This window comes from Haliotis asinina, chromosome 12, assembly GCF_037392515.1.
Source record: "Haliotis asinina isolate JCU_RB_2024 chromosome 12, JCU_Hal_asi_v2, whole genome shotgun sequence".
NCBI lineage: Eukaryota > Metazoa > Mollusca > Gastropoda > Lepetellida > Haliotidae > Haliotis > Haliotis asinina.
In genome coordinates, this window is record NC_090291.1 from 14,868,920 (window position 1) to 14,889,102 (window position 20,183).

The 20,183-nt window shown below is 41.4% G+C and overlaps 1 protein-coding gene across 1 annotated transcript in view; it reads left to right on the top strand.

The window, feature by feature from the left end:
- Positions 1 to 1,266: 1,266 nt before the first annotated feature.
- LOC137258467 (protein APCDD1-like) overlaps positions 1,267 to 20,183 on the top strand; it is a 52,719-nt gene continuing 33,802 nt past the window's right edge. The window contains exon 1 of the mRNA XM_067796152.1: positions 1,267 to 1,899. Coding sequence (XP_067652253.1) covers positions 1,830 to 1,899 — 70 coding nt within the window. The 5' untranslated portion in view covers positions 1,267 to 1,829. The remainder of the gene's footprint in view (positions 1,900 to 20,183) is intronic.

The following is a 20,183-nucleotide window of genomic DNA, read 5'->3' on the forward strand; positions in this document are numbered from 1 at the left end:
CTCAGGCGTTGGATGAAGTGAAGTACGTAGAATATAGTTGTACAGCATGAGTGAGTGAGTTTAGTTTTACGCCACATTCAGCAATATTCAAGCAATATGGCTACGGTCTGTAAATAATCGAGTCTGAACCAGACACTCCAGTGATCAACAGCGTGAGCATCGATCTGTGCACTTGGGAACCGATGACATGTGGAAAATAGATACTGGGCTAGGCGGGAATAGGGGAAATCGAATCGGGTCAGTTGTACAGCATGAAGATTTGATAAAGTGTGGCATAGGAGAAAAAGTGTGTGTGTGTGTGTGTGTGTGTGTGTGCGTGCGTGCGTGCGTACGTGCGTGTGAGGGGGAGAGGGGGCTAAGATTTTGAAAATATTCATTTTGAAAACACTGGGATTTCTGTTGAGGAGTAGATTATTTACATGCTAGCGTTGAGAGCAGCATTAAACAACAACCAAGAAAAACCAATAAAAATCGTCAACGTCAATTAGAAAATATTAATGGGGTGTTGGATACATGGTATTGTCAATATATAAAACAATAAAAGTTTTTTTTGCGCATGTTATACTATTTCAAGCAGTCTGATTCAAGACAGATGAATGATGTTTGGCATGGGAGTACTTTTAAATATAACCTCAAAGTTTTTTTCTGGATAGAGTGATGCCAACACTGAGCAGGACTTGAATGAACAGGTCTCGTTCTTTCACTCTAAAGAGGGTACTCGGTCATCCGTGTTTTGTCAATGAGATTAATACGTAGAAAGTGGAACTTAGTTTTATCGGCAGATAGAGCGTTTGAACAGTTTGACACCTGCCCTTTTTTAAAACGGAGACTGGAAATCAAACAACCCAACGTACAAAAGTAGAATATTTGATTACTTTTCCTTGCACGAAAAAAGTTCACTTCACACAAAACGCGACGCCCTAGGAAGTCTGTCTCTCGGCACACATCGTTTGAAGCATTTCCCCAACATTGCTCACGGGACAATATAAGCGCTTAGTTTACCAGTTTCGCTTGGAGTCTTTGAGCAATGCATGTTTGACTACGGCTGCCGTTGAAAACATCAGTTCAGATCAACTCGTTTGTTGCTTTCAACGCAATCTGCTCTGAATGACCCAGAGAGACGAGCGCGAGTCTTGTGAATGTACTTAATCGACTGTCACTCAAACCTATGTAGCTTGTGTACTCGGTTCTGATTGGTCGCTCGTCAGACAGGCCCAGCCTCTGCCTCGAGGGCTGGGATACACTTGCTGTTATGAAGTGAATTACACTTCGTTTCAATCACCTGCTAGGTTTGGCAGGGGAGTCGAGTTATAGAAGAAATGTGTTGCGGTTTTGGACAACTCTGAGTGTGTGGCTGATTATTCAGTGTTTCACGTCTGGATTTTGACAACCTGTGTGATTTCTCATTACCGTGTATGTATACACACATACATCGTCTGCTCCGGGACTGCAGAGGAAGGTGTATCGTCTGCTACACACAAATGAAGAAAGGAACGATCACAGGAGACATAATTTGATTAGGAATTGGCAGAAAAAGGCCCGGGGTGTTCTACATAATCAACATCAACAAACCTCGAGCAGACGACATCGAGACAATTGATCGGTCACACTCGGACAAGTTCGCTATCCCCATATCTGATGGAAATTGAATTGATGAAGATAAACACCTAACATTACATGACCATTATATGAACAGACTTTCATGGATAAACGCATGTGACAACGGTTACCCAGCCGACTGAGTACTGTACCCCCATCGAAACTGTGTCAAGATCATTATCTACCTCCAAATATAAATGCTCACTTCAAACACTGGACGGTCAAGATAGATGTCCACGAGAATTGAAAAGATGGGGTATCGCAAGCATAGGTTAATTTATCTAACCCTTCTCTTAACAGGTAAGTCAACGGGAATGAAACTCGATCGTCTGTTTTCAAGTATGTCATTATACGTCTCAATGTGTGCACCTGTACAAAGATGGTTTATTCATTTCTGGTGTTTTTGTATTGGAAAATATTTCACATGCGTTCCAGTTCTAACTGATGCCATTTGTGAATATTTATATGAATTGCAATATCTGAGATAATTCCACACTTATTCCTTGTAGATTATTGATACTGTTTTCACAAAAACATTCTTTGTTTGTTAAATATAACAAAAGGAATCTGATGGGTGTTAAACATATCCAAACCACATGTTTTGTGATACAGTAGTCTGTTATGTGTTCTAACCCGTAACAAGAATGAATTTAGCGATGCCAGCTGAGGTAAGGGCGTGTTATAACGATAGAGCTTATTTCACTGTTAGTTAAGCTGAAGGTTTAACTTTGACGTTTCTGAAATAAATCCCCAAATCCAGATGTGGTCCAGTCTTGAGACGGAGACTGCACTTTGATAAAGACTGACGACTTATCGTCAATGTACGTTTAAGATGCACACCGTACAGGTGCATAGTGACAAAGCGCGATTCCATTTGAAATTTAAACTCGTTCGTGAAATGAAATACCCGTTGCAGCAATTTTTTTCAGTAGGTTTGTTCAGACAGGTTTATTTTTAGTTACATATATTGGCTTATTTAACCATTTAATCTCATATGATCCTTTGCATACAACATATTAATTCCATACGTCGAAACATCGCAAACATAAAATATAACACCCAAAATACCCCACACTCCACATATGCAGATATATATTTTACAAAAAAATATTTTTTTTACAAATATTAAGCTTTTCATTAAAATTGTTTTGTTACAACCTTTTAAACAATCAGTCGTTTCATATTTATATTCTATAATATTATGTATATTTATGATGTAGCCCAAAAATAAAAATGGCAAGCTGAATCGCAATGTGAAAACGTTCAACCAGGGCTTTTTATCGTAAACATTTGTTTTGTTGTTGAAAACGGCAGTTGTTTTTAGCCTTAAATGTTGAACGTTCTGCGTAATAACCTTTGACAATAAACAACGCAGCCTTAAAGGGTTTTTTAACCCGGAAAACAACACTGTTCAACCACAGTGTGATAAGCACCTTGGTCCCACTGTCACCTCTTCCTTCGAAACTACACGATGGCCGAGCCATAAAATATTTTATCATTTGTCATACCTCGGCTTGTACAACACCATCCGTGAAAACATCACAAGATGTGTGTCCCAGCGTGACGTATTGTGTGGCTTTCAGACGCTCGCGTGACGATCGCAAGACGGACGAAGCTACAGTATCGTCGTAAAATACATACTGTGAGAATACGTACAATATACAAAGAACAAATATTACATTTGTTACATTACACTTTCTCTGAAAAAATGTTACGTTTTGACCACTTTGTGAAATGACATTGTTTATTCGATATAAGTGTATAAACGCGACGGATAGTTTGTATTATGTCTATATTTCATGCAATTTTGCAAGAGCGAATGAGTATGGTTTTGCGCCGCTTTTAGCAATACTCCAACAATATGGGAGTACTGAACCCAGAAATGGGTTTCACACATTGTACCCATGTGGGAATCGAACACGGGTCTTAAGCATGACGAGCCAACTCTTCAACCACTAGGCTACTCCATCGCCCCAGTTTTGCATGCAGGTTATTTGTAGGTATGCTTGTCTGCGTGCGTATGCATTATTGTAAAACATTTCGAAATGAAGAGAATTCATCTCCACCCCAGCACGGAATATTCAAATCAAATACCAGTCCCAGATTAGCAACTGTTTTCACATCGATTCGTACGCACGAGCTGCGTATGTACTTACGCACGTACGCTGGTTTTCGCTCGTGTATATGTGTATTTTAAGCATGTCCCTGTCTAACCCGTCATGTTGCAGCATTCTTATTGCCCATGTTGTTTCACGGAGGTAACATGGAATAGCAGATGACTGTCAGCTTATCCAGGAGAGGTCGGTTAATTACGTGTGACGTATTAAACCGATACGTGTATGGGTGAGTGGGTGAGTCTGGTTTTACGCAGCCTTTAGCAATATCCCAGCAATATCACGGCGGTGGACAAGGGCTTCACACATTGGTGAATCGAACCCGGTTCTTTAGCTTGACGAGCGAACGCTTTAGGAACTAGGCTATCCAACCGTCCCGATACGTGCACGCAACAACCATGCCGGTGACGTAGCGTGTTAAAGCCCTGTGAGGGGAGTACAGCCCACGTTGTCGTGCACTCAGTGCAAAGATTGTATCTGGTGTCCCGATATTATGTCAGACAAGGAGTAATGTTTTGTGCCTTTTTGTTTAAAGTTTGATTTGTTTGTCTCCATAAACAGTTCCATACAGTCACGTCAGTTTGAGGTGCTTCGAAAAGGTGATTTCAATATATGTTTTTTATGTAACATACAACAGGGACGTCGCAACGCCTGTCGTTTCAGCGATGGGTGAGAGAGTGAGTTTAGTTTACGCGCATTTAGCAATATTCAAGCGATGTCACTGCTACCATAGGCTACCACATCTGTCATTTCAGTAATGAAATGGTCATCAAATAACCTCGAGTTTTCATGGTTTCGAAACTGAAGCACGAAACTGTTATTCGATTGTTGTGGGTTTGATGCGGGTGTCATCGGACATATTGCACACTCCCTATCACTACGTATCACGGGCGACTTGTTTCATTGAATGAGAGGAAATCTTATACGTTACATATACATTCTCATAATACCACGATGGACATTGTTAGGCTCAGGATACACCTGACTTTGATTATTTATTTATTTATTGTTTATTATTTTGTTTTCAGAATCTAAAACTAGCGAAAACAGATGCTCATTTTGTCGTTGCCTAAGTGATTTCAGCACCCCATTCAATTTCTATATATACACCTGGAAATTAATCAAGCAACACCCCAATTTTTTCTATTGGAGCAACTTTGAAGTGTTCTGACAATCAAAATATGCCGGGTTGATATAGTTTGACACTTTTTTATTCAACAGACGATCTCTGACAAACAACTTAAAGGGAAAAAGTATCAAGACTTTGCTTTATTGCAACGAAATCCAAATTCTTAAAACTGTCTTAAATTCATGAAAAAATGGACACAATTTACTATTCATCCACAGACGTTGTTGTCAGGTGTATTAACACAAATGTCACATGGAAAGAAAGAACAGTCATCTGAGAGTCTGCACACCGACTTTCATCAATATCTAGTGTGTCCTCCCTGCGCACGCACCACCGATTCCAGACGCCTCCTCATTCCTTGGATGAGTCTCCGGATCTGATTCTGGGGGATCCTGTTCCACTCCTCATGCAGGGCAGCCGTCAATTCGTTGAGATTATGGACTGGTGGGTCTCTCTGCCTCACACGACGGCCAATAAAGTCCCACAAATGTTCAATGGGGTTGAGGTCAGGGCTCATGGCAGGCCATGGAATTCTGTCAATTGCATTTTGCCGCAAAAAATCATTTACAGCATGCGCCCTGTGAGGTCTAGCATTGTCGTCCATAAATATGGGTCTCGTTGCCAGAGGATGGTTCTCAAAATGAGGTACCACAGCCCTGTCAAGAACCTCCTGTTGGTAACGAACACCGTTAAGGTTGCCACGGATGGTAATGATATCCAACTTGCAGTTCATGGAAATGCACCCCCATACCATAACGGAACCTCCCCCAAAGGCCACAGTCTCCTGGATGTTCCGTGGAGCCATTGCTGTGTTCCTCTGCCTCCAGACCCGAGTACGACCGTCCACCATGTGCAGCAAGAACCGGCTCTCATCTGAGAAATGGACCTTCCTCCAAGAGGCAATGTTCCAGTGCAAACGGTCATTACACCAGGCCAGTCGGGCTGCCTTATGGGCTGGAGACAGTCTGGGTCGCTTGATTGGCCTCCTTGCCCGGTATCCTGCAGCTTTCAGACGATTCCGAACAGTCCTGTTCGAGATGGGTCTCCCTGGAAGCCACTCCTGTCTCAACCGAGAGCTCGAGTCGAAGGACCTGCGCCGTACAAGTCTCAGTAAAGCTCTGTCCTCCCGGACTGTGGTCTTCCTGGGTCTTCCTGGTCTAGGCAGGTCTTTAACTTCATTAGTGGCCCGGTATTTTTTCAAAAGTTTTGAAATTATGGAATGATGTCGTCCGATTTGAGTCCCGATTTGTCTTAGAGACATACCAGCATTCCTCATGCCGATTATTTGCCAACGAGTGGCCTCTGATAATTTCCTACGTGCCATGACATTGAAATGAATGAAAAACCGAATGCAATCGACAACCTGCGCTTGTAAACACCCCAGGGAAAAAGTGCATTTTTCGAAAGTTGAGGTTAAAGCAATGCACGTGCGCTGTGCAAGCTTCACGCGCGTCATATCAACCCATGAAAAGCTCATGCTGTATGTCAATACATCAAAATTGAATAATCAATCATCAAAATTACTTCGTTAAACTTTGTTAAGTTTTTATGTGTCTTTGAATTTGGTGTTGCTTAATTAATTTCCATATGTATATATGTAGCACCTCGTCCTTTAGTGCAGTCCTAAAATGCGCTGATAAGTGCCTTTTTAACTGTGCCCAAATATCGTATTTCGCAGTGTAATGTCACCCTTGCGGTTTAGATATTAAGTTACTCGTATGTATAACACATTTCATTCACTGAGACAATCATACGCCGCTAAACAATAACGGCTGGAAAACACAGCCTTGAATTACACATATCATTACTTCTCCATCGTCTCTCCGATGATTCCAGATATAAAAAGGTATCCAGTACCTTCGACTTTTTAGGTCCGTTTACCAGCCTGATTTAATGTAAATGGTTTTCGCTGATGCTGTCAATCACTGGTTTGTCACGTGCGGACTGGAACATTGGATGATCTGTACTAAACAGCAAAAGAAACGAAACTCTGGCTTTTTGTCAAGATTTTCGGTAGAGGCCAGAAATATGAACGCTTATTATTATGAGATTTAATTGTTTGTCATATCTACCGTTTCTTTTGCTGATCAGTATTGCTAGTTTGGTATTTTATTATATCGTTAATTATTTGTTCATGCCAACAATTAATAACCCAGGGATCCACGTTCCTTCATTGTCAGCCCTGACAATGGTGTAGCTTAGTCCACCAGTTGCAGTCACGCCGAAGACCCGAGTTTGATTCCCCACATGGGTATAATATGTTAAGCCCTTTTTCTGGAATTCCCTCAGTGATGCTGCAGGAATATTCCTAAAAGCGGTGTAAAAACGGCACTCACTCATTTTCAGCATGTTTGCAGTTTATTTTAGTTTACTGCCCTCTCCGCCCGTGACAACTGAAACAACATTCGCTCTCTGTCAAAGCCGCATCCGTTTTGAATAACTCTATGTGCCTAAACTGCCAGCAAAAACAAGATTACAACTGAAACTGGCTTAAACCAAAATATTAGAAATGTTATGAAGCCAGTACTAGATTGAGAACAGTCAGCAGAACACTTGAGATCCCAAACCAAGGCGATAGTTCCTAGTTAAACAGATAACCATTAAATAGCCTTTTCCGTTTCAGTTCTTCCACCATCAGTCATGGCTGTATGCTTTCTTTTGTCTGTTAGGTTTGGTCAATGATATATAAAATGTAGCACGCAGGAAAAACATAGCGCAAACACTGAAAATGCATGCCTCCCTGAACTAAACGTATACCCATCTCCCACACAACCTTTCCACATAAATCACATTTCAGCGGTTACGAACCGTACACAATAATTATCCAACTTAAAGACCCGTACCGCGAAAGGTTTCTTCCCCATGAAAATTGCATAGAAAATCGGTCTCACAGCATATGATCTATAAGGGCTAACACGGTCATACAAACAGTAATCCGCTTGTACACACAACGCATATAGACCTAGTATAGCGCAAGGCCGTAAACCTAGGATCAAAGTGATGTCATCGGGTAGTGTGTTACCAGTGTCATAGGGTACAACCTCACCCCATGTCTAACAAGAGGCAAGTCTCCGCTTCACTGAACAGGAGGATGGGGAGACATGAGGCTTCGTTCGTCCTATCAGAAGTGTCCACCATAGAAAAGTTTCACTTGGCGCTAGGGGTTCGATACAGGTGCAGTGTCGCGGCATGGGCGTAATGTGACTAAATAGGGGTGCAATTTGGGCTTTGATGTTAATATGGTTACCTTTGTAGGTGGAGTTTTCACGCTTGGTGCTTAAACGATGTGTTATTACTTTAAATGCCTTTTGGAAATTGCGGTCCTCTATAGTCTGTAGAAAGAGGTAAATGTACAATAGGCAAAAGGATGTATAATAGGCATGTCGGGTGAACTTGGTATAGATGCAAATACTCATTTGTAAATATGATTTTCGTGTAGGGAGGATATTATTGAAGAGCCCCATGATTTCAACGAAAGTTTTTTTGCTCGTCATGACGAAGATATGATCTCCCTTGGTTTGTGGTAACAGAGGGTTTATGAATATATATATTTCTGCAAAATTCAAACACACATCTTTATTCATTTTGGTCTCTTTTATGAACAAAACTGAAAATATTCTCTAAATGTAACATTATATCCGTATAGTGTGTGTGTATAGTTTTACACCACCTTTAGTAATATGTAGTAGCGGGGGACACCAAAAATGGGTTTCACACATTGTACCCATATGCGGATTCGAACCCGGGTCTTCGCCGTGGCGAGCAAACACTTTAACCACTAGGCTACTCCATCGACCACAAAATCTCAAATAACTCACACAAAGAGGCGACTAACGGCATCGGGTGGTCACACTTGTTGACGTGGTTGAATGCGTTCCATTGAATCTCAATACTGCGTTGAGTGTTTCTCCTGATGTCAATCACTAGATGGTCTAGTTCAGGCTTGAATATCATCAGACCCTCGTACCCCAAAAATAGCACGGCGTTAAATAACAAATAAAAACAAAACCAAAATCCAGGAAGTATGACCACCAGAAAGACCGGCTTCCCACGTGTGAATCAAAAACCAGATTTTGACGAGACGTACTGACGCCATGTTCTTGGCACCCCACGCGATTCAATCTGAAAAAAACCCGGTAAGCACACTTTTTAGGTTGTAGCATGCATTTAGATTACGAATTACTATATTCATAACATATTCATGACAATATCAAGTTTCACTATCCATAATTTCAATGCGCACCAGAAACCCGTTTCATATTCTTCTATGAAATTTCGATAACAGACGCGAGCGGGTCGTTGAGTCTCACAGTTATAATTTGAAACCAGTAACAGTTACTCAAGGTAAGCTAAAACCACAGTGCTATATCAACGTATGCCTTAAACAGGAGTCGCCACGACATGGCTGAGATATTGCCGGTGTGACGTTAAATCTTTACTCACTGACTCCCTTAAACAGGCGAATGGTAACATTTGACGTACTGGTTATCAGTTTTCTTGATAAACTGAAATTGTGTCGCTAATTTTCTCCACTGTCGTACCCATGACTCATTTTACATTAGAATAGCTTTTCTCCTACATTCAACTCACAAAATCTATAGTATCCCAGACGTCTAAACAATTGACGTTCAAGGTCATTATATGGGTGCATTCTATCTCATTTCCCCTGTCTGCATATTCGCACACATAGGTCCCCCGGCTGTCTTTACAACCCCAGACGCTAAACCATGATTTATATCGGCATAAACCCCCATTCATAATCAATGTTTAACCCGAGAAGACCCGGGTAGCACTTGAACTGCGCACAGATAACGCTCAGGTGTCAAAACCCTTCTCGTTTTTGTCAAACTGACTTCCAGAGCATGAAGATAGAGCCTTTTGTAAGACAGCCTCAGAAGTTAAATAAAACCTATGTTCCTTTACTGATTACTTCTATCACGTAAAAGCTTGACATACGATAGACTAACACCTTGTAAACCTCCCCTGGTTCTAGCGTTGTGTCAGAAGTCGGTTTGAGTAGATATTCACCTGTAAATTCTGTCTACCAGACCAGAAACGTTTCGCTTTGACGCATTTTAAGGGTCACCAGCAAATGTGTAGTTGGGTTTATTTACGACCACCTCACATCGCGCTTGTTAAAAGATATACCCAGTTCGATGAATGTCACTGACATATTGAACCTACCTCAATGGGATGAACAAAGCCGTTTGTGACGAGCTGTAGGTACAAGCCACGAGCGTATGTTCTTTTATACTGTGCAAAACGCCGTTTGGAGGTTTAGGATGACGTGTACGGGTACATTTGATATATATAACCTTGGCTGAACTAAAGAGCACGTTAGGCTCGCGGTGGTTTTGTGGTGAACATGTTGGGGGGGGGGGGGGGGGGGGAGGGGTATGAGCGATGATGACGAGGCTCTTTAGGCGTATTTGAGTGAGTTTTGTTTTATGACGCACTCATCAATATTCCAGCTATATAACGCCGCATTCACCTATATTCCACTTATATGGCAACGACCTGTAAATAATCAAACCGGGACCGACAATCCAGTGATCAATAACATGAACATTTAGTAATGTTCTACCTATGTGGCGACGGCCTGTAAATAATCAGAAATTTGTCTAAAAGGTATTGGGCTATGGATAAAGACAATTTTATATCCTGAGCTTGTGGAAAATGAAACAGAGCCACATGTGCACACGTTCAGATCATTTATTTTGTTTCCGTATTCACAGGTATTTACATAACCTTATGGGAGATACTGAATAATAAAAAGCACCAGTACACAAAATATCAAATTGACATAATACTGGAATAGATTTTGTTGATTACAATGATAGCTGTTGAATATTTTTAAACTCGTGCGTGTTGACATTGCATGATTGTGTCTGAGATACCAGGACTGTTATGTTCAGAAAAAAAACAACTGACTGTTATTTACAGATGTTCGCCAACACAGCTGATGTGAATATCTGCACTGAGTGTTGACAATATGAGTTTTATACAGTATGACCACCAGCTTCAGACAAACGAATCGGTGAAGTCTCAAGATCTTATACACGTTATCTTAAAGGGTTTTTATTTTTCTAGAATGTTCTGTTTGCTGTTTTAGACTGGCTTTGGTGTGTATAGTTTTGACCCGAATGAGTTCGAATCCTATTTATTAACTTTGGTTCCTTAGAAGTATACTAGGAGCGGTTGGGTAGCCCAGTGGTTAAAGCGTTCTCTACTCACGCCGAAGATTCGGGTTCGATTTCCAGCATGGGTACAATGTGTGAAACCGATTTCTGGTGTCCCACGCCATCATATTGCTGGAATATTGCTAAAAATGGCGTATAACAATATCCACTAGTATCATACTCATATTCATTAAATGGTAAGAGTAGATAATTAATATTGTTCACGCCGCAGTCGGCAAACGCCAAACACAGTTCCATCGCTTATTACAATTTCGAACGGGTAGTTGTGGGGTATGGGTGGGCGTGGTAGCCGAGTGATCGCAGCGTTCGCTCTTCACAGCGAAAATCCGGGTTTTATTCCCCGTGTAAAGTCAGTGTGTGACGCCCATTTCTGGTATCCCGTGATATTGCTGAATAGTGCTAAAATCGGCTTAAAACCATATTCCTTCACTCACTCACTGGTTTTGATGTCAACGTTCAGGGCCAAATATACGGTGCAAGATGATATGGAAAGCCTCACGGCGTTATCCTACTTTTTCATTTTCATTATGTTTTTTAACGAAAGCAGGACCAGAATAAATTCAGAATCGTGACAAAAATATGTTCTTGTATTGTGAAATGTACATTTACAATGGAAACAAGTACTACATTTAAGTCCAAGAGTCCTGAAACTCAGTTCAGGTACTCACTTTGGTTACATCTCAACACAACGTGAACATGGTAGTTTGGTATGATACATAATATGTTTTCACTCTTCTCAGAAACACATGTCTCCTTGAAGATAGGAGTCGTCATATATCACGGTGGGTAATCCTGACAAATGAGGATAGCCCAAAGTGATGCATGTCTTTGCCCGCTTTGATAAAACATTTCATTATGGGTATTATTACAGCAATAACACGACAGGGGACACCCAGAGATGGGCTTCAAACGTTGTACTCATGCAGAAAATCGAACCCGGATCCTCGATGTGACGACCGAACGCTTTAACCACTGCCCCACCACCCACTATTACAACTTTTTGGCAAGCAGGAACGAAACCTTGCACATCGTATTGTGGCCCCAACCTTGGACAAGCCCTGTCCTTACAGCAGCAGAACTCTATCACACATTCTGACAAGAGTAAGATATAAACAGTAGGAAACATTTATGCATTCAACTGCTTTTCTAGTCTCCATTCTGAACCTCCCCTTCCCGTCTTCATAACGACTGTCCTCATTGGATAGATCTCACAAACGGTGAGTGCAGCCCAACCCAACGACATAACGCTTGCGATCATTAAGAAGAGATTAAGATAATCCCTGCCAACACACGGGCTTCTGTTGTGCTATACATCAAACAACACTGTCAGCAGAATGACATTTACATATCAGGAACGCGGAGTAGCTACACATCCAAGTCCTGGCCATATGTCCCCACACAAGTCGGACAGCACCGTAGTTTATGATCCTCTTGTCACAATGCTGGCCGATCATAACTCTCTCTTGCTATAATGTAAACACGTTTTCACGTATTTGTTTATCTTGTTACACTACTGAAGCATCATTTCCTTAGCTTTGTTTGCAGCCCATCTGTTTTATAGTCGCAATGGTTCGGCTAATGCCCCCGTTTCTCTTTAACATGGCATAGGAGACAGGTTCTCTCAAGGTATTATTATTACTGCTTATATTTATAGAAGAGACGCTATCGTGTATGAACAAACGTTGATTCATTTTAAACTACGTGGGTTTTACACCCGGGAGAGGCACTCTGTGGAATGATGTATGTGAACACATGAACATAAAGCGTTATCGAGCTCGACCCCGTTTCAGAAATCTATCGTAGCATTACAACTGGCGTACGTCCAGGACGTAGATTCTCTTGGAGCTAAGATAGTCGTAAGTTAATGTTAATGTATGACACTTACGACTATCTTAGCGCTGGGAGAGTTTCGAAAATCTAGGCCCTGTAACACTGACTAACAACAGTCGTAAATCTACTACAGCTTTCTGAAACGGGGCCCAGTCTGACCGAGGTGTCTCGGTCAAAGCAGCAAAGAATCGATTCACCAGTGTATGATAGATGTGGCTCTCAAGTTACTTTTCGCTCAAATGGGTCTTTTAAGTTCAGTTTGTCCTTTTTAAATACATCCTGACTTTGACGTGTTTTATTGTCTTAACTGGGCATATTCATCATCTTGTAGTTAACATTGCTGTTGACTCATTGATCATATATAAAGTTGCCGTGGGAACAGTGATCTCGCCGTGAACCATATATGGAGTGTATTAGGTTTGATGTCGCTTTGAACAGTGAGCGACTAAATTTAATTTTATGCCGTTTTAGCTGTATTGAAACATTATCAGGACGGGGGACACCAGAGACGTGTTCACATTGTATACAATTATGGAATCAAACCCAGGTCTTGGGCGTGACGAGCTAACGCTTTCACCACTAGGCTACCGCACCACCCCTCTGTGACCAATATTTCATACGTAAATACTCCGATGTTCGGCTCAACCACAAAATGTTTACTTAATACGGAACACGCAGGGGCCAAGCATTTACTTAGAGATCTTGTTAAGTTATGGGCATCAAAGTTCGGAGTGGAGGGGGAGAGCTACGTAATATATTTCGAGTTATCCGATCTTCGAGTCAACCATGAAATGTTTACTTAATACGGAACACGCAGGGGCCAAGCATTTACTTAGAGATGCTGGTAAGTTATGGGCATCAGAGTTCGGAGTGGAGGGGGAGAGCTACGTAATATATTTCGAGTTATCCGATCTTCGAGTCAACCATAAAATGTTTACTTAATACGGAACACGCAGGGGCCAAGCATTTACTTAGAGATGCTGGTAAGTTATGGGCATCAAAGTTCGGAGTGGAGGGGGAGAGCTACGTAATATATTTCGAGTTATCCGATCTTCGAGTCAACCATAAAATGTTTACTTAATACGGAACACGCAGGGGCCAAGCATTTACTTAGAGATGCTGGTAAGTTATGGGCATCAAAGTTCGGAGTGGAGGGGGAGAGCTACGTAATATATTTCGAGTTATCCGATCTTCGAGTCAACCATAAAATGTTTACTTAATACGGAACACGCAGGGGCCAAGCATTTACTTAGAGATGCTGGTAAGTTATGGGCATCAAAGTTCGGAGTGGAGGGGGAGAGCTACGTAATATATTTCGAGTTATCCGATCTTCGAGTCAACCATAAAATGTTTACTTAATACGGAACACGCAGGGGCCAAGCATTTACTTAGAGATGCTGGTAAGTTATGGGCATCAGAGTTCGGAGTGGAGGGGGAGAGCTACGTAATATATTTCGAGTTATCCGATCTTCGAGTCAACCATAAAATGTTTACTTAATACGGAACACGCAGGGGCCAAGCATTTACTTAGAGATGCTGGTAAGTTATGGGCATCAAAGTTCGGAGTGGAGGGGGAGAGCTACGTAATATATTTCGAGTTATCCGATCTTCGAGTCAACCATAAAATGTTTACTTAATACGGAACACGCAGGGGCCAAGCATTTACTTAGAGATGCTGGTAAGTTATGGGCATCAAAGTTCGGAGTGGAGGGGGAGAGCTACGTAATATATTTCGAGTTATCCGATCTTCGAGTCAACCATAAAATGTTTACTTAATACGGAACACGCAGGGGCCAAGCATTTACTTAGAGATGCTGGTAAGTTATGGGCATCAAAGTTCGGAGTGGAGGGGGAGAGCTACGTAATATATTTCGAGTTATCCGATCTTCGAGTCAACCATAAAATGGTTACTTAATATGGAATACGCAGAGACTAATCCCTTTGTTTATTGACGATAGTACGTTCGACACAACAGTGCTTCCCTGGATAGCGTTCAAGGCCAGGATGGTGTGGAAACGCGACCGTGATGCATGTTGATGAATAACGCTTCTGTGAACCCATGAGGCATTCGTAACTTCTCGCCTCTTTCCGTGACCTACATCCGGCTTGCCCGAATAACACGAGTAGTCATGAATGTTCATGAGGATGTATTTGGTGTTGATAAACCTAGAAACAAAATCAAAACGAATCAGGATTCGTTCCCTCGCTTTCTACACCTTGGATTACAAGGTTCCGAGCCAAACGTTACGAACTGTTGTAATTGTATAGTTTATCATGGGTTCACGAATGTCCATCCTCGATAATCAACAGAAAGACTTCGTAACGTTACGAACTGTCGTAACTGTATGGTTTATCATAGGCTCACGAAAGGCCATCCGTTATAATCTCCAGGGTATACGTTCCGATTCCGGTAGTTAAGATTCGTCGGAACGTGTACCCTGCGGGTTATCGACCATGACGAATGTCCTAGCGATACGAACGCTTTGTGGATCGTGACCCTGAGCCACGTGCGTCTGTTTATCTGTGACATACTGGTTTATTCGCGCGGGATACTTACTTACTTACTTACTTACTTACCATCCGTAACCTGCTTCAGTAAACAAAACATCAAAACTCATAGCGTCAACCAGCCCTACATTGCATAACGTTTCTATCACTCCTCGTAGATTGGAGCATACCTGGAAATACTTCCTATCGTTATCGGGTTGTTTACGACGTTCCGGCAAACTCACCGTGGTACACGTTGCACATCAACCAGGTTATAAGTCAGCTCGCTTTATCCCAAGACCCGACGATCTAGCCCACCCTGAAAAAATCAAGACGATGTACATAAGGGTCGGATTGTGTTTCCTAGTATTGTAAAGGTATCCGATATCTAGAAAAATTCGAAGAATTAGCTAGACGTCTCTGATGAGTCATTCCAGGTGACCTTCACCCTTGGATGCCAGTTGTTGCTCTTGATCGATGGATTTCATCTCGCCGCTGACTGTCAAATACATCCATAATCATGTCCGCATTTATCACTTAGATAAATAACGCATTTATCACCTCCTTATAACGATACTACGTGAGCGAATATCGTACACACACTGACAAGTATATATAAACAGCCGTCATGGAGGACCGATGAAGTATTGCTGGCCGAAAGTTTCTAAGGTTCAAGGGCTGTTCACTCACACATCTCGACGCTCGAACTCGTAACTAAATAACTAAATATGCTCGAGACAGTGACTCTCAAATACGATACTGAGACATAAAATACGGCGCACAATGAATCTGAAATCAACTCGCTTTAAACTACCATCTACAATCCCAAATACGATACGTATACATGAAATACGGCGCACAATTAATCTGAAATTTACTAGCTTTAGACTACAATCTACAAAGGCAGTGTACGCATGGAAAGTACTTAACAGGAGAGTGAAATAGAGGGAGCCATCGGGTCGGTACCCGGGGTGACTGTGTAGTCCTATCACTCAAAGTGTGAGCGACAGAAGACTTAAATCCAGTCCAAGTGCTGGGTGGTTTTCAAAAGAGATTTGGTTTATCATCATGATTATCTTGAGGTGTTTTCTAACTTCAACGCGTTAAGATCTTGCTATTGTCAGACTGTCAACATCGGTCCCGGCGGCCGATCTCTGCCATATTTCTTCACCTATTATAGGGATCAAAGAGCGTTCTTATCTCTGGAATCACTGACCTAATAGCGTGGTACTTACCCTCCTCGTATAGGGTGTTCTTTTCGGAGAGCGCCATCATTACGGACGATTAGGAGGGTTTAGTTTTGAGGAGTGTTCTGTTAATACTGGTATTTTAATGGTTATGTTGCATGGTTTAGGGCTTGAGAATACAGGTGTTCGGGTTGTTAAATGTAGGTTGAATAAACCGGTTTCAACTCGTGATATACGAGTAACTGTAAAAGCAAGAACAAACTGAATCGATTGGTTGTTGGTGCATCAAGTGAGTGAGTGATGTTTGGTCTTACTCTACCTTCAGCATCAGCCTAGCAACATCACGTAGGGGAACAACCGGTTGTGAGCTTCCCACATTTGGGGAATCGAACACAGATATTCGGCGGAAGGAGTGAAACGCTTATTAGGTTTTAGATTTTCTTCGTCACTCTCTCGAGCTTGTTTCCTTCCAAAACACATTTCGTCGCAAGACATTGTTGACCGCTGAGTAGGACGTTGGTGGCTAAATCGCACCGCAATCCATTTTGTGTTTGAATTATAACTTTGTGGGTATCTGATAAACTTGAACCAAAGAGTAAATAACCACTAACCCATCGCCAAACATGTCTTCCCGGAAGCCTGTGATATTTCAGCGCAGATCACGAGTGTCGACTAGCTAACCTTACAATAGTGTTAACAACCAGATAATTGCAGGTTACACAGAACACCTGTGTCCCGCCTACGTCGAGACAGTGGACCACCGACTGACTCCGCCATACATCCAGAGTTCCTTAAACACAGCAATGGTGTCACTTTTCGCATTTCAAATCTCAAACAGCTGCTTGGTTATTTAAAAGGTTGTGTTTTAAACACCCTCATTAAGCCCGTCTAATAACCCTTTTGATAACGACATCTCCCAAAATACCTTGATGTTGTATACTTGTATATACTTGAAGTACCATCTAATAGCTTTTTAGTTTATGAAATACTTTGAAGAACCAAACCCAAGCAGTAGCGAATTCGTCATACAGCACCAGCGGACGGACCTCACGTTTTCTTCAACCGGCTGTTGCCATTCCTTCGTGAAGAACGATTTGATGGAAATTAAGATAAGTTAACTCATTAAAGTAGAGTTTAATAGATAGTTTAATATATGTTTTGTAGAGAGGCTAAACTAAGGAAATGAACCCATCCGCAAGCAGAAGGATCCAGGTTAGTCTGCCGTACAGACCCTGAAGTAAATATATCAAAGAAATCCCACGCAGATCTAGAAAATGTGGCATGTCTAGATTTCCTTAGCTTCTGAAAATGAAGAAAGTCTCAGGGATGCATTTCATGACTCCTGATATTTTCACTATGAACCTTTTTTCAGTAAAATATGTTAATTTCAGAGACTAGTTGTTAGTCTAGCTCCAGGTATAAAAGAACGCTGAACGAAGTAATTAATCAGTTCGATGTACTGAGTTGATATACAACCAACACATACACTGTTGTTGTCTCGCGCAAATAATCATCTCTGTATCCGACAACCAGTGGTTGAGAGTATGACCACTCGCACGATGTCAAGCAATTATCCAAGCATCGTATACTAAAATAACAAGCAACCCTTTTGGTCTTCGTGGCATGTTTAGGTCATTTTGACATTTTCTGACCAATCCCGGGATATTTGTGTGAAACGAAAACAACAGTGATAGAAACGTATGGTATTGATTTACAACCTCGTTATTATTTACAAAAATTACTTTTCTGGGCTACTTCCTGCTCCTTCATCAGGTGAATATAATTTACAAAAGAAATATATAATGCATACAAGAGTCATTGGGATGGACGTAAAGACTGAGATGTCCAGAAATCAAGGAGATATGTTTTGATCGATATGTACAGACTTCAAAGAGATTGAGTATTCTGTTTATGCAATGAGTTATGAAGGTGTCAAATGTACATAATCTAGAAGTTTTAAGTTCATACTATTGCGTTGTTATGTTACCTTCCAGTTTCTAAATACCCGTGAAGCATCTGAAGATAACAGTCCCATTTCATCATCATCCGTTGTTTTGTCTTCCTGGTACTAATAAAATCGTCGTGAAGGTGTCAAACGTAATGGAAGCAAATGTTTCATCACAATCCGAGTCGGTTCCTGGAACGTCAAGAATGCGATTTCTTGTTTGTAAAGTTTACGTCAGTCTGACATGTACTCGCGGCTACCGTATACAGCCTAGCTGATGGATGACATTTATGATGAAGAAACTTTCCCTCAAGTAGTCTCGAGGCTACATAACTATGCAAGCCGGATTTCTATTATAGGACCCTCACATGCTCGGAAATATACATCTACAAAGGGTCAGCCTTTTATAAAGCCCGTGAATGAATGAGGCACTGAGCTCCTAACAGCGACCCCCAGTGTGCCTGTATGAGTAATCGGTGACCTTGACCAGGTAAAAGGGTAGCTAAGGAGGTTGACTAGCAGCTATGTTGAAGGTCGAATCCACGCATGCAGGGTATGATGACACGTCCAGTTAACTGGGCGGTGAGGATTGATTCACATTGTGCTATATGGGTACAATGTAAGAAGTCCATTCCTGCTAACCCCTGTCGTTTTATTGATGGGATATTACCAAACCCAACCCAAAACCTACCTACCTACCTATCATGCTCACTCCGATCTCAACTAAAGATCAAGGTATACACTCAACATTCCATGTTTATCGGTTCGATTTATATAAGGGTCGTGAACAATGCTGAAAAGCAGTTTGGTTAAAACATTAACTGATCATTCTAAGACTCATGGCCCCGACTCATGGACTTGACAAACCAGTGATTCATTTTATTAATTTTAAGTGATGCATTAAAGAAGGTAACTTTGTATCGAGGTCTGGATCGCCTCACTACCAGAATAAACCTACTGGATTTATTTTATATATTCTATCGCATTTGAGCCACGTCTTCTGTAGTTACTGATACGGAATCAGAACACGTTGTTACCATGAAGAATGTTTTGTATATACACTGTGTAGAAGAATATTGTGCAATGGCTCCAAAGTTACACTGCTTTGCGTACTTTAATTTCAAACACATTGAGAAATGAACATATTAGTGGTTCTATCCAGAGTGTGTTTTTTTTAAAAAACAGCATAATAACAAACCACATTTAAGTACTTACTGTAAAACAACCCTACAGTTAGCTGTTTCCTCTGCTGAAAGAATTGCCCTTCATCCTTCACGCATGAGTGCGCCACATGGCCGCGTTGACACCCAATACATAAAAATGGTACACACTAAAAGAAAAAAACATTCACAGGTCGTATTAAGGAAATCCTTCTCGGGCAAGTGTTTATGGTATTCCCAGTTCACAAGATGCTTGCGCCTTTCCAGCAGTAATGTACCCCCTCCGCCTTTGTATATACAGAAGTTTTTGTAATAAGCCGAGATATCACTAGCCCGAATTTCTCCATTTTACGACTTCTATGAGACATACTGACTGGAATTTGTATCAACGCTGGGCAATTCGGGGAAGTACGAAACGAAAACGTTAGGCTTATCGTATTTGTCTATTATATAGAATTATACTCAAGAAATTTATTGTCGTTTACATTTCCACTTTTAAGCTGGGCGAATTCAAAAGGGTCTTTGTACCATC